Raw genomic sequence first — 14,244 nt, forward strand, 5'->3', positions numbered from 1 at the left:
TATTCATTTCGTACAATCTTATTAACATTAAAAAAATTGCAATGGAACCAATATCTACGATATCGGTCTCGGCAAAGAATTATAGAGCACGGATTATGCGAGTTGTACGTGTTTACGTCATTCTTTATGAAACATAATTTTGATGGATGCATCCGTATGTAATTCATAAAATTCCAAGTTTTGTAAATCTAAGTTGTGTTACATATTTATTTTGATTTGAATCTTTTTTTTTTACGGATATTTTGATTTGAATCTTTTTAAATATAATTTTTCTTTATTTTCATGAAGAGTAATGATATTTATACAACTATTTAATGACAACTTTTGTAACAACCTTCTTTCTCTCTCTTTTTATTGGTTAAAAATAATAGAAAGAGAAAAATGAAGAGAGATGATGCGAACATCATGTGAGTACATAAGAGAAAGTTGTTCAAAAGTCTGTCACAAAACGTTTCGTACAAATATCATTACTCTTTTATGAAAGCACGTATGGAGTAGGTGTAGGAAATAAATAGGGTGTAGGTAGCAAGTTATTTGATGAATTGAAGGATAGATAGACCCATACCCAATTTGAAACAAACATTGACCACAGAGAATTCTTCCCACCAACTGCGGTGCCTCCTCAGACACAGGACAACATGTTGTCAACGCTACCTTGTACGACCTGATCCTCCTGACCGACACAGGACGAGGATGTTCTGTTCAACATTGAAACTCATTGTCATAAACATAAAACCCACGTCATCATGTCAAGGTTCTTGTTTTTTCTTTTCAATTATATTCCTTATATCTGAATTGAATTTTCTGCATGTATATCATCAAATATGTTTTCATTTCTCCTGTTAATCATTATCATAATTATAAATTAATCATAGTAATGCATGCTTTTGTTTATCGTATAAATAATCTTAGTAATGTCATTTGTTTATATTGTTTTGATCACTTATATTCAATGTAATTTGGTATAAGCTTGTTGTTTATATTTCAAAATTTTCCATTCAGTTTTTAGGGTTCTTCAATCCTAGTAGTGCTGTAGCTTGTAAGGTATATAGTTCTTAAAAACATGTTTGCATGGACCTAAATGGAAAGATTCTAGAGCAAGAGACAAACTTTGCTGTGGAAATTTCCAATTCTGGTAAAAACTAATTCAAATTTAAATCTAAACACTCTTTATATTTCAAAATTTTCCCTTTAATTTTGTAGAACTTGTTTATAGCTCTGTTAGGATAAACAAATTAATTATGTGCTTATAGTATAAGCGCTTATCATATAAGTGATTATGTATAAGCTATTTTTATAACTAATGCTAAAATAAATTTAAACTATATCCATACAAGCTATAAGCTGTTTTCATAATTTATCTCAGAGAGCTTATGGAAATAAGCTGAAATAGCGTATGGATATGTCAAAAGCTGTTTCTATTAGCTCTCCAAACAAACAGTATCATAATTGCTTATGTCAGGAGCTAAGCTCAAATAAGTACATTCAAACATGCCCATATTTGGGCCTAATCTCACGACAGATTTTTATGCAAGTATTTGAAAGAAAAGAACATAAACGTAGCTTATGAAATGCCCATAAGCTGTTTTTCAGGTTATTTTATTGCAATGTTCAATTCGTATCCACACCTATATTCTATCTATACAGCGATTAAATGTTTAGAATGCAAATAATTTGACAACGTGCACTTTTAAATGCAAATAGATTATTGATTGTTAGCTCTTATGAAATAATCTCTCATTTGATAAGAGCTTCTTGGAAAAACACTTAATTTATTTGCCACATGCCCTCTTGCGATCAATTTGTATTTATCTGTGAGGTCTCGGCTATTGTATTATTCTAGGATATTTGTATGTTTATTTTGCATCTTAGCTTTGTTTGAGACTTTGAGCATATGAAGAGTAAACCTCCAATAAAATATGCAGGCTTCTCGCTAGTGGAAATGTTAGAAGGTTTGTGCATTCTTTTCACCGGAAACAGAACAATGGCAACTTGGAAGGATTTCATCCAATCGGGATCCCTTACTCAACCTACAAATTTTTCTCATACTATGCAGTTGTACAGAAAGGACAAACTCCATTTATGTTATATAAAACAAAGGTTAAGTTGTTGATGAATGGCAGTGCGAGGAACTTGTATACCCTCCCTTCAAATAATGCAAAATACCAGCATGGTCATGTTCTTTGGAACATGATGCGTTTCCATAAAGGGCCAGCTCTACCTCCAGTAGGTCAAATTGCCCGTGCTGTGAGTCTAGCTATGGTTAAATCAAATTTTGTTATTCATGGTATGATTGCTGTCATAGTAAGCGCCTGGACACAAGGGAAATTAGCAGAAGCGGAAGCATTCCCGACAAGGGATTTATTGTACTTACACGCACAAGATGGACGTGTATATTTAACCTCAGTTCTCTTGGATGCCCTTGAGATGTTTGCCTTGTTTCTCAGGGCTTTGTATTTACTAGTTTTGTTCTCTCCTTGCATAGCTATGGCTCCTTTAGTTCACTATTTTGGTGTTAAATTTAGAAAAACATGGATTCGTGTTGTTCATCATACACTTGCAAAGGCCGGCCCAGCATTCATTAAATGGGGTCAATGGGCTGCAACCAGACCTGATCTCTTTCCTAGGGATCTTTGTGATGAACTAGCAGAATTTCAAACCAAAGCACCATCACATAGTTTTGGTTATAGCAGAAAATGTATTGAAACTGCGTTTGGTCGCAAGTTAAATGAAATATTTGAAAAGTTTGAGGAAGAACCAGTAGCTTCGGGTAGCATAGCTCAAGTTCATCGAGCTACACTTAAGTACAAATACCCTGGTCAGCAAATCAAACCTGTTGTTGTAGCAGTGAAAGTTCGACATCCGGGGGTTACTGAAGCAATTAGAAGGGATTTTTTCATTATAAATCTTGTTTCCAAGATAACGAGTATCGTTCCTAATTTGAAGTGGTTGAGATTAGATGAGAGCATACAGCAATTTGCTGTTTTTATGATGTCTCGGGTCGATCTTTCGAGGGAAGCGGCACATCTTAATCGCTTTATCTACAATTTCCGGAGATCGAAAGATGTTTCATTCCCAATACCTCTATACCCTCTCGTGCACCCTTCTGTTTTGGTGGAAACTTATGAACAAGGTGAAAGTGTTTTACATTTTGTTGAAGATCTTGAAGGACATGAGCATATCAAAAGTTCTCTCGCTCATATTGGAACACATGCTCTTTTAAAGATGCTTTTGGTAAAATATTCTGAATTCTTTTGTGATTTGTCTTCTTTTCTTTTCCTTAATAACATGGTTGTAGATTTGTATCTAGCTAGCTCATGAAAGTATTAAATGATGATATGATTTAATTGCATGCAATGCAACATTTAACCTAGTTGATAAAGATTGCATGTCAGAGAGGGTTTTGTAATAAATGGGAAAAATTCTAGGCTTGTTGCTTCAAAACCATCTTCATATATCAATCACCTTTCTAATACTGGTTATAAATTACTTCCTTCTGTTTTTTATATTGCATGTCGTAGAGTGTTTTTTATATTGCTTGAATGAAGGAAAGATAGAATAGAAAGAATGAAAATAAACTTAACAATAATCAATTTCCTTAACATTCCAAAACTCCTCATCGTAATATATCATTATGCCTTTCCTTGGTTAGTTCAAGACGAGTTAAATTTGTAAGAATGGTAAATTCTTCAAGGATTTTGTGAGAGAGGATTCATCACCTTCATTATGTTTTTGTTAATATTTTTTAACCTATATGCATGTGATAAAGCATCATAAATGTCCAGAACTATGTTGTCAATAACGGCGCGGTTGCAGAATCGCGGAGCATCCGACGGGTCGTCCGCGACTCTAACCACTGGTATATTGCATTTTGCTGGTGCGGCTCTGGCCGCTGGAATTGTGCTCTGTGGTCTATTGCGGCCAAAAAAGGGGATAGAGTTTGAAAAGTCCCTTTCGCCCCAGCGACGACAGATATTTTAGTCATGATCTGGTTTTTTACGGCCAGCACAGGAGAAGGAAAAAGGAAGAATAAAGAAGATAAAAGAAGTAAAGGAGAAGGATAGAGATGCGCAGCAGTGTCATTCTCTGCTTTCTTTTAGTTGAGTCCTTTAAGCCCAAAAGGCTTCATTATTTTTCCCCCTAATGATGTAGTCTTGTCTTCTTACCTTACAGTCTAACAGTTTGGATATATAGTATAAGCCCAAAATTTGTTGAATAAAACACGAAATATTTTAAATTTTTAGTATATTTATTAAATTAAAATCTCTCTCTCTCTCTCACTCTATATATATAGTATAAGTTACTTAATAAAAAATTCAATATACCTTATTTTCTATTAGTTATTAAAAATGTTAGAATAGTTTATCCTGTTATGCCCTTTGCTGCCATCCTAGGATTGAGGTTGGCCACTCCTTGCTGCTTTCTAAGAATAACTACATAGATCGATAACGATTTTCTCTTCTCCATTAGTTACAAGTCGTAATCACTAAGGTGATATCTTGTGGATAATTAGATATTTGAGTGAAATAATTTGATTGCATACACTTATACGTACATCTCTTCTTCCAGGTGGATAATTTTATTCATGCAGACATGCATCCTGGAAATATTCTTGTTCGTATGGCGAAAAGGAAATCACCACCTGCTGTACAGCTCTTTAAGTCAAAACCCCATGTCGTTTTCCTTGATGTAGGCATGACTACTGAACTTTCGAAGAGGGAACGAGAATGTTTACTGGAATTCTTTAAGGCTGTAGCACTTCAAGATGGCCGCGGTGTTGCCGAGTGCACACTTAGATTATCAAAACAACAGAATTGCCCTGACCCAAAATCTTTCATCGAGGTAAAGAACTACTGCTTTGTTTTCTATGTATGATTTGTATTAAAATATTGATAACAATATTAGCACATAGCATGCTTAATATTGTATTGCATTCATATTTTTGACGAATTATATGATTTACTTACAAATTTATACAATCCTATATGTGAAGCGCGGCTATTCATTGGACCTCTAATCACCTGTTTTGGCTTTAGGTTATTAACTTGGCAGAGGATGTGTGACATTAGAGAACCAATTTCACAATATATGTAGGAATAGATGAAATAAAATGATCTAATGAGGAATTGATCCATTATATTTTATTTGATTCACTTCCCGTCCTTAATTTCTCTGGAGCTTTATCCTTGCTCGAAAAGGATCCTATCATTTTGAATTACAAAGTCACGATCAATAGTTTTCAACATCATCAGATAAGTGAGTCTAAACATTAGTAGTTGTGTACACATTATGTCAGTATGGTGAAAGACCGATTTTTTTTTCTTTCAATTTTACTGAAGTTCAAGTCTTCTGCATCTAGATACTTGTATACAGTTGACAAATGTATTATCGATATACCAATGTGCCATAATTGTTTCAGCATCAGCCTATACTTTTTTCCTTATTTTTTTGTGCATTTAACAGGAGGTGGATAAATCATTCAAGTTATGGAGGTCCTCAGAAGGTGAAGCTGTCCACTCAGGTGACCGTATGCAACATTTGCTCGAGCATGTTAGGCAGTGTAAAGTCAATATAGATGGGAATATTTGCGCTGTGATAGTGACCACGTTAGTTCTGGAGGTAAGTTCTGCCTCAGAATAACCCTTTTTAAGTTTTACCAAGCCATTCTACACATCCTTATAAATGAAGTGAATATTGACACATTGAGTGATTATTTAGCTTCTGTGCATCTCTTATGATTGAAAGTTTATATTTTTCTTCTTCCCAAAATGCGCAACTTTTCATTACCAGCTCAGTTTGACTCTGGACACCATTATTGTGCCTCATGTCTTCATCATGTTCTGATTAGTTGAGTTGTTTGTTGATGGTCTTGACATAAGCTTGAAGTTAGAGCTTACTTTTTTCACATTTATATGACATGGTTAGAAGGCTTTGTTTTTTCGTAGAATAACTGAGGCCTAAAACTTAATCACTATTCCATTTTACTTCTATGCTTGAGAACAAAAGCATTATTCATTGTTTTTTGATTTCTGGGTATATAGTTGTTTACAACAACAATAACTACTAACAAAACCTTATCCCTCTAGGTAAGATAACGATAAGCCATTCAGATTTTTAATGCCATTAGACTCCATGAAAAACATATTATCGCAGATCAATTTAGCTTGAATTTTTATATTTTTTTTATGGTTTTTATAAAGTTTTCTAGTCTTCCTTTACTGCATTTATAAATTCATACAACCTTCCACTAGATTCATTTTTTATAGTTGGAGCCTATATTGGTCGTTCTTTTTGACTGAGCAAACCAGCCTATGTGAGTTTCTTCATATTTGTTATTCCAGAATGCATAAAAAATGAATAAAAATGATGATAGTCTCGCTGTTTTCATTTATTGAAATATATAAACAGTAAGGAAATAAGATTGCTTAACCTCTAGCAAGGTGAATCTTAATGTGAATTGTAAGATTCTACAAAATTCATGAAACTCGTATAGGTTGAAAATGATAGTCGCACACAACTCTTCACTCATAATTACATAGGTTGCAAATAAAAATACATAAGCTAGTAAGAAACATCATGGTGTGAATGAACACTTAACTCTCAAATAGCCTATCCAAATTAAAATCATAAGCAGTCAAAAGTTGAAAAATAACAGTCTCTGATTTGCTATGAAGAAGAGAAGTCTCCGTTTGGTGATTGGCTGAGATCTTGTAGTTTTTTTTTTTTGACAAATGATCTTGTAGTCACTATTGGGCTACAGGGAATCCATTTCTTTATTTGGATAATTGCGATTCCTGTTTAGTCCATTAAAACTTTAATAATTATTTCGTTTATATTTATTTAATTAATGTATGAAACTAAAGATCCTGTCAAGTGCCGACTCAGGAACTGCAGGATGTTACAATGCAATGCTTAAATTTTAAACATCATATATGCAGAGGATATGATTAACTCTTTATACATGAAGTAGTTATGTTTCAGAGCTCTGAGCTAATTGTTAATTTTCTTGCTTAAACAATAAACATGAACTAATAATTTCTGTTACATTTAGGGGTGGCAACGGAGACTTGATCCGGATTATGATATGCTGCACGCTTTGCAGACGCTGCTATTTAAAGCTGACTTGGCAGAAGAGTCTCTATCTTATGCCATTGAAGGACCAGTGGCCCCGTAATCAAAACATGGCCTTTTTGTTTGCACCAAACTTTGAGAATTTTGGTGCAGAAAAATTTGTACATTATTTTGCTATTGTTGCAGATGTGCTTCAATTTACCAATGCCATTTTTGTGCAGCCCTTATTGTGTTTCTTATTACAAGTTGGGGCCCGGCATTGTGAAGGTTTTGAATAATTTTTGGTCCTGTTTTCTTTTTTGATAGAATTTTATGGTTCAGTTGTTTACTCATGATATAGAATAAGGGAAATGATCAGGAAATCAGGTCAATAAGTATTTGTTATTTGGATTTATAAAAATTGTGTTAATAAATATATATTTTTTTGGTAACGAATGTGTTATTATATTTTTGAGAATGTTGTGTAATTCAAACTACACTTGATTGGATCAAATCATATGTTCTTGAAGGAAGAAACCAAATTGAATTGTATGTTATTTTTATCATTGGTTTGAATAACTCTTTGCTTTAAAATCGATTCGGAAAGCACGTCTTCAAGTACAATATGGTAAATTTAGCATATGATGGCACGAAGAAAGGACATTTTAACATGTTGTAGATTACTTTTTGCAAAGAAATTAGGATTTTATGATTCCCTTACATATCACTTCTGTATGTTGGTAACTTTAATGTTGCCATTGCATGAATTAGTATTCCCAATCTCGAAATATCAATTGGAAATTAAGAAAGAAAATGTCGAAAATCACGGTTACTAAATAGAAGTACACAATAGAGGTAGAATACAACATAGTGATATTACTAAAATGATACATTTTAACGATAAACTTCGTCCTTGCCAGCAATATTCATCAAATACTCCATCCACACACCTCTTCCATAAACATGGCATATCACCATGTTATACAAAATCATTCACCAAAGCTGAACATTACAACAAAGAGAAAGGAGTGTGTGAAGAAAACTGGAAATGAAAAATGAAACCCTGTACTTCTGAATGCTGGAGGAGAGTGTATGTATCATCTCTGTATTTGATAAACTGCATGAATAAAATTGAGCATTGTATCATTATTCTACAATTACTTCTAACAAAGGACATTAGAACAAGTAAAGACAAAGCAAAAATGAAAAACAGTTAAGTGATCTGATACAACTACTAAATGGATTATGTGAAGCTATTCTTGCAGCTCAGGTTTCAGTTTGAAGCTCAGATTTCTCCAACCAAACATGCAGATCTGGTTTCACAATGTATTTTATTCAATTTTCTTTGTGATCAAAGAATACAGACCAAAACAGCAGGTTCATCTTTTATAGAGTTAAGTTTATCTTATTTCTTGCAGCTTTTTTTTTTTTTTTTTCAAATTTTATATGCAAAGACTCAAAATTCAGATATTGAATCAAGATAAATGACAAGGTGATATGATTGTGTTTTTCCTATTATTTGAAGCATTTCATCTCTTAATCACTCTAGTCATTCTGAATCCTTCTAAAATATTTCAATGTTCAGCCTTTCAGCGAACTTTAACCGAATCAGTTAGTGGCACTTACTGAACTGCTGGCTTATCGATCATATTTTGCAAAATACAACAGTCACAGTTTCAGTTCATCTTTCTCTCTCACTCTTACTTTTATAATCTTAAATATTACTGTACCAGGTTCATGGAAATCGGAAATCGCAATTCCAAATCTTCGTTTGAAGAGATGTGATACAATAGACTATTCAGACCTACATGTGGTAAAAGAATGAAATTTGCAACTAAACAGTGAAAAGGAGTTACTCTTCTTAACTTCCAAATCACAATCACACAAGGATTGGAACAATGTTGATCTCAATTAGCATGTCTAAGTCTAGTCACAAGTTTATATTAGATTTTCTGTACCTTTAGATATCTCACAAATGGGAGTATAATGATCAAGCCTTCAGTCATTTTCTGCTTCTGTCTCCTGATTCTTCTAGCTGCACCGTCATCACAATCAAATTCAAAAGTTTAGCCATCAGAGAAATTAATTTAACATTACTATGAACAGATAATTTATTTGAATGACTTTATTGAAATGTGCTAATAAAAACTATATAGAATTTGTGTTAGTACTCAGTAGTGTTTCTTTTCTACAGAAGAGGAGTGATCACCTGAATTTTTCTCAAACTTGGAGAAATTTTAGGACATTCAACTATGTCAACATGTTTAATTTTCGCAGTCCGTAGCTTAAAACCTTTGCAGATATCAACAAAACACGGCAGCTTATGCAGTTGTATTGATGACAAGTTTACGAGCCCAATTTCAACATCATTGATGGTATTCTCTCCCTTAAAAACTTCTTCTAGTTGAGTGACCTCTGATATTTCAAGAGTGCTTAACTTTGGAAGCATTCTAATCATAGCAACAGAGAAAAGGCTTTTCATTTTTTTGCAATTTACGATCTTTATATCTGTTAGCTTCGGAAAACATACTTCAGTAGTGGACACAAGCTCTTCATTTTCTTCAGTGATTTGTTCTAATTCGTCGCAGTTGTATACTCGAAACGATGTCAACGCTGGTAAGCTTCTATGTATCTCCATTGAGAATAGAGATCTCAAGTTTTTACAACTGCTCACTGCTAAATTTTGAAGACAATGGAGACTCAAAATATGTCTTGGAGAAGGACCTACTCTTGATATGAGGTTCAATTCCGAAAAACCTCTTAAGGTCATTTTCGCTACCTTGAAAACTTTCTGAAAAAGGAATTTGGACAAATTAATTAAGCATCATATGCATATCGGAATAGATCAAACAAAAATATAAAAAAAGGGTGTGTACTTCTCTATCCTCAGAGCCGGCCAACGTAGCGATCCATGATGCATTCAACTTTGGACATTTCTCCACAATTACCACTGTCGAAGACGGCCAATTTTCACAATTTTTTTCAGGGCATATCCCAATGAGATTATCAAGATCTGTAAGTTTGATACGTTTCAAATGAGGATGCAAGTTCTTGTTCCGGTATTGGTGAGACGAATGATTTTGGTGATCACATTCATCAAATACAAGTTTCAACTGAGGAGCTTGAATTATTTGTATCTCTTCCAGTGGTGCCAGTCCTTCAACACAACATATTGGTAATATTGACTCTAACTTCCTACAATTAGAAATTTGAAGTTTCTTCAATCTAGACATCACAAAATGTGAACCTTTTAGATCAGTCTGAAATATTTCATTGCCTGAATTAGAAACGTGCTCGCCTCCAATGGCAATTATAAGCTTCAATTCATCAGACTGTGCTACTTCTAGCACTTCTAGTTGTTGTAGACTTTGAGCAACAGAAATCGATAAGAGAGCTTCGCCGAACATGCTGTTTGTTATTTTGAGGATTTTAAGATTCCGTAAGTTACATTCCTGTGGAAATATGTTGCGTAACTTCAAGCACTGTTGTATTTCAAGTTTTTCTAATCTCTCAAAGAATCTTAGAACTTGTTGAGGTGGACCACGACACAGCTCTTCCAAGTTTTCCAATTCCAGCAGTACTAATTCAACCAACTTAGGAACCGAAAACTTGACCTCAGAATCAGAGGTTGTATCGATGATGTATTCTATCTCTGGACAACCCTCAAGACAGAGAGATGTAAAACAACTCACACCTCTCATAACTTCAATCATGTCTGGCATGATATTTTTACATCCTCCAAGAAGATGTATCAAGTGAATTGTTTCGGCCATTTGAAGAAGATTCTTTTTAGAATCCTTCAAGTTGGAGATATTAAAATCCATTACTTCTAAATGTCTCGAGGTTTTTGAAAAATCTCTATTAAGGTTGGTACATATAACAAACCTTTGCAGCATTGGGAGAGTAATAATGTCCATAAAACACTGGTAAATGTACTCTTTTGGCATGCATTTAGAAGCATATAACTCTTCCAATTGTGAACATTTCCCTATTGCTCCATTATAGTTTTCTTGAAGAAAGACACAAAATGACAAATCTAGAAGCTTCAGTCGTTCGAGCTTTCCTATTTCATTAGGAAGTTCTTCGAGGGTACAATGTTGCAAGTCAAGAACCTCGAGTCTTGTTAGGCTTCCTATGAAAGAAGTGTTACCTAAGGGCTTAAATCCATTCAAGCGTAGAGTTCGAAGATTTGTCAATGAATGGGTTGAAGAAGGCAAGTATAATGGAGGGTTACCGTAGCCATTATTGATTAGAGAAAAAACCTTCAGCCCCTTTATTCCTTGAAAGGTTGCACGCGATAAATCAAAGCACTTCCACCTCCACCTCCTAGAATGTAGCAGTAGAATTTCTAGGTTTGGAGCATGCAATTGATGAAATTTTTTATCTTGCTCCAAATACCATGAAGATAGAGCAAAACAATCTCTTATACCATCATCCATTTCCAAAGTGCTAATTGGTTTGTCAACATTTACCACAATTTTGTTATTGTCCGATCTCTTTGCAATCCATAAGGCTGTGTCGCGAACTGTGTCATGCATCTTCACATACTCTTTGCTTTCGCCAGTATGCATCAACAAACATGATTCCAAAAGTCTGTTTATCATTGCTTCGATCTCATCTCTTGCCGACTCTAACGAAAATCCTTCTCCTAGTCCAAGCCCTACCGCATATCGGATCATGTCTTCTACTGAGATTTTATAATCTTCTGGAAACATGGAACACATTAAGAAGATAAGTTTTTCTTTGTTTGATAAATAATCATAGCTTAATTTAAGACAACTTAAAGCAACTCCTACTCCTTCCTCCTTATCATCAACGGTCTCTGCATTTCTCAATCTGTGAAATGCAACCTTCCATTCAACATTGGATTTTCCTTTTAAAGAAGATCCAACTGCTTTAATTGCTATAGGTAGTCCTTTACATTCCATGCATAATTTTTGTGGTACACCATCTAATGATTTGGAGAATTTGTCATCAATATGTGCATGTTTTCGGAACAAAGACCAAGACTCATCTTCATCTAAGAGCCCTAGATGAATCTTCCTTTGACAGTGCATCAAATCACATACATGTTGATTACGAGTGGTTACAAGGATCTTCCATGCACCCTTGTTATCATTGTCTAAGCGAATCCCTACATCGTTCAAATCAAACTCTCTCCATAAATCATCTACTATTACGAGAATCCGCTTCTTTTCTTTCAAACTCAACCACAAACGCTGCGCTCTTCCCTCATCACTTTCTTCCTCCAATTTCAGGTTCAAAACATCAGCTATTTTTCCTTGAATATCTCTAATATTTGGAGTTTGAGACACTGTAATTAGTATAGTCTTGTCAAAAATATTTGATGCTTCAACCATCTTACCAACTTCAGTAACAAGAGTTGTTTTCCCAGTTCCGCCCATTCCATACACTCCTATCATGTACATGTCCTCGTCTCGAAGTGCCTCCAATAGTTGACTGCTAGCCACTTTTGTTGATTCAAAATAAGTAAAATCCTCTGATGATTGGTATTGTATGCCAAGAAGAGGAGCGCGATGAGAAAACGGCTTAATATTGCTCGTGCCTTTGAATTTTCGTATCGCCTCTAACTTCTTCACCATTTGCTTGCATAAACGATATCTTTTCCAAGTTGGACACTTCCCTTGAAAGCAACTAGTATTTTCTCTCATTCTTTGCTCCAAATCTTCCACCTGTTCCAGTAGATTATTCACATCATTTATCCATTTTCCCACCGGTATCTCAATTTCTTCGGCTCTATGTTTGGCTTGTTCAACACGATCCAACAAGTTATCCCTTTCGAATACCAGCTCCTTCTTTTCATTCTCAAGATCACCAATAAACTTACCAACGCAAAGAAAACATTTTCCTTCGCGTATTACTGGTCCCGCCAAACGTTCAACCACAGTAGCCGTTATGGAAATAGCAACATCCGCCATCGAACCAAAGGTATTCTGACAATAGAATCATGTGAATAGTTTTAGTCATAAAATTATAACATGAATATAGTTGTGGACAATAAAGAAGCATATATATATTAGTGTTTGTAATACATATGAATAATCTTTGTAATAATTATAACTCAAAATTCAGCCACACAGTATGAACTTTATACTAATCACATATATAGATATAAAATTTAAATGATAGATTTAAGGCTAATTGTGACTGCTGAAGAAGCAAACAATCATGCCTTATCTCGTGATGGACTTGTGTTTAGACTTTAGCCTTAGATTTTAGGCAATAATATGGTTCACTTTCTTCTATGGTTATGGTTCAGCTTAAAGACATGAGATTGGTCACAGGTTCTGTTTTCATTTGTTATTGATATTGATTTTTATTATTTATTTAGATTGTTACACAATAAAGTCCAGTGACAATTCAACTTCAATCATTCACTCTACTCTATGATTTTGGTGACCCCACGTTGAATAATAGTCCAATCTCCTAGCTCAATAGTGTATGACAAGTAATATAAAGGTTAGGACTTAGGTGTAACTTGTCGAATAACTTCTTGTATTGTATTTATAGCAATTTTAAAATAACTTCTTGTATTGTATTTATAGCAATTTTAAAATTAAAATGTAATATTTTATAAAAAAAATTGAAAGTTTTATACTGAGACAATTTGTCATCAAAATTCCACTGTATTAAAAAGGTGTATATAAGGAGTTAACAGCATATTAAGGCATTCCTCTTTTTACACTGAGACAATTCATCGTATAATTCTTCTAAATTCCAAATATAATCGAAGTATATATGTTGGTTCCCATTGTTTCATCCGTGAACTCCAATGAAGTACTTCAATTCTCAACATTTTTTTTAAATATTTAGTTGCAAGTCTGCTAATATTAAATTTAGGGGAAAATCAAAGATAAACAAACAGTTCAAATTAAATTTATAGGCTAAATTATGCTTTGGGTCCCTTTAATTAATTTTAGATATCGCTTTGTTTTGTTTCATTTTAGGCATTTAAGTTACAAACATTATAAAATTTGGTTTTAAGTTTTCTTTCGAAAAGTGTAACACTTTGACCCTTCCAAATATTAATTAAGACATTTTGGCCCCACGTTAAATTTTAGTGTATAAATTTTGTAACTTGAAGGATCAAGGTATTAATATTTGTAAATTATTTTTAGATATCGCTCTGGTCCATTATGTTTGTTTTGTTTCATTTTAGGCAATTTATTTTAT

General features: G+C 33.9%; 2 protein-coding genes across 2 annotated transcripts; one reads left to right on the forward strand and one right to left on the reverse strand.

The window, feature by feature from the left end:
• Positions 1-581: 581 nt before the first annotated feature.
• On the forward strand, positions 582-7,502 carry LOC146899365 (uncharacterized). Its single transcript, XM_085731547.1, has 5 exons — positions 582-754; positions 1,926-3,234; positions 4,570-4,842; positions 5,464-5,619; positions 7,052-7,502. The coding sequence occupies exons 1-5, from the start codon at positions 747-749 to the stop codon at positions 7,172-7,174; spliced, it is 1,869 nt and encodes a 622-aa protein (XP_085587673.1). The 5' UTR covers positions 582-746; the 3' UTR covers positions 7,175-7,502.
• Positions 7,503-7,864: 362 nt separating this feature from the next.
• LOC146899366 (putative disease resistance protein At1g51480) lies at positions 7,865-13,380 on the reverse strand. The gene is made up of 5 exons (XM_085731546.1): positions 13,244-13,380; positions 9,927-13,004; positions 9,260-9,841; positions 9,009-9,085; positions 7,865-8,167 (listed from the first exon to the last, which is right to left on the reverse strand). The coding sequence occupies exons 2-4, from the start codon at positions 12,987-12,989 to the stop codon at positions 9,053-9,055; spliced, it is 3,678 nt and encodes a 1,225-aa protein (XP_085587672.1). The 5' UTR covers positions 12,990-13,004; positions 13,244-13,380; the 3' UTR covers positions 7,865-8,167; positions 9,009-9,052.
• Positions 13,381-14,244: the final 864 nt, after the last annotated feature.

Source organism: Medicago sativa, chromosome 8, assembly GCF_051527215.1.
Source record: "Medicago sativa cultivar Bolivia chromosome 8, Bolivia_mono, whole genome shotgun sequence".
Taxonomy (NCBI): domain Eukaryota; kingdom Viridiplantae; phylum Streptophyta; class Magnoliopsida; order Fabales; family Fabaceae; genus Medicago; species Medicago sativa.

Coding starts and splice junctions, on each gene's coding strand:
- LOC146899365 (XM_085731547.1), top strand. Junction 3,235..4,569: donor CTCTTTTAAAGATGCTTTTG/GTAAAATATTCT, acceptor CTCTTCTTCCAG/GTGGATAATTTTATTCATGC. Junction 5,620..7,051: donor TGACCACGTTAGTTCTGGAG/GTAAGTTCTGCC, acceptor TGTTACATTTAG/GGGTGGCAACGGAGACTTGA.
- LOC146899366 (XM_085731546.1), bottom strand. CDS start 12,989: ATGGCGGATGTTGCTATTTCCATAACGGCTACTGTGGTTGAACGTTTG. Junction 9,842..9,926: donor CCGGCTCTGAGGATAGAGAA/GTACACACCCTT, acceptor TTCCTTTTTCAG/AAAGTTTTCAAGGTAGCGAA. Junction 9,086..9,259: donor CAAGTTTGAGAAAAATTCAG/GTGATCACTCCT, acceptor ATGACGGTGCAG/CTAGAAGAATCAGGAGACAG.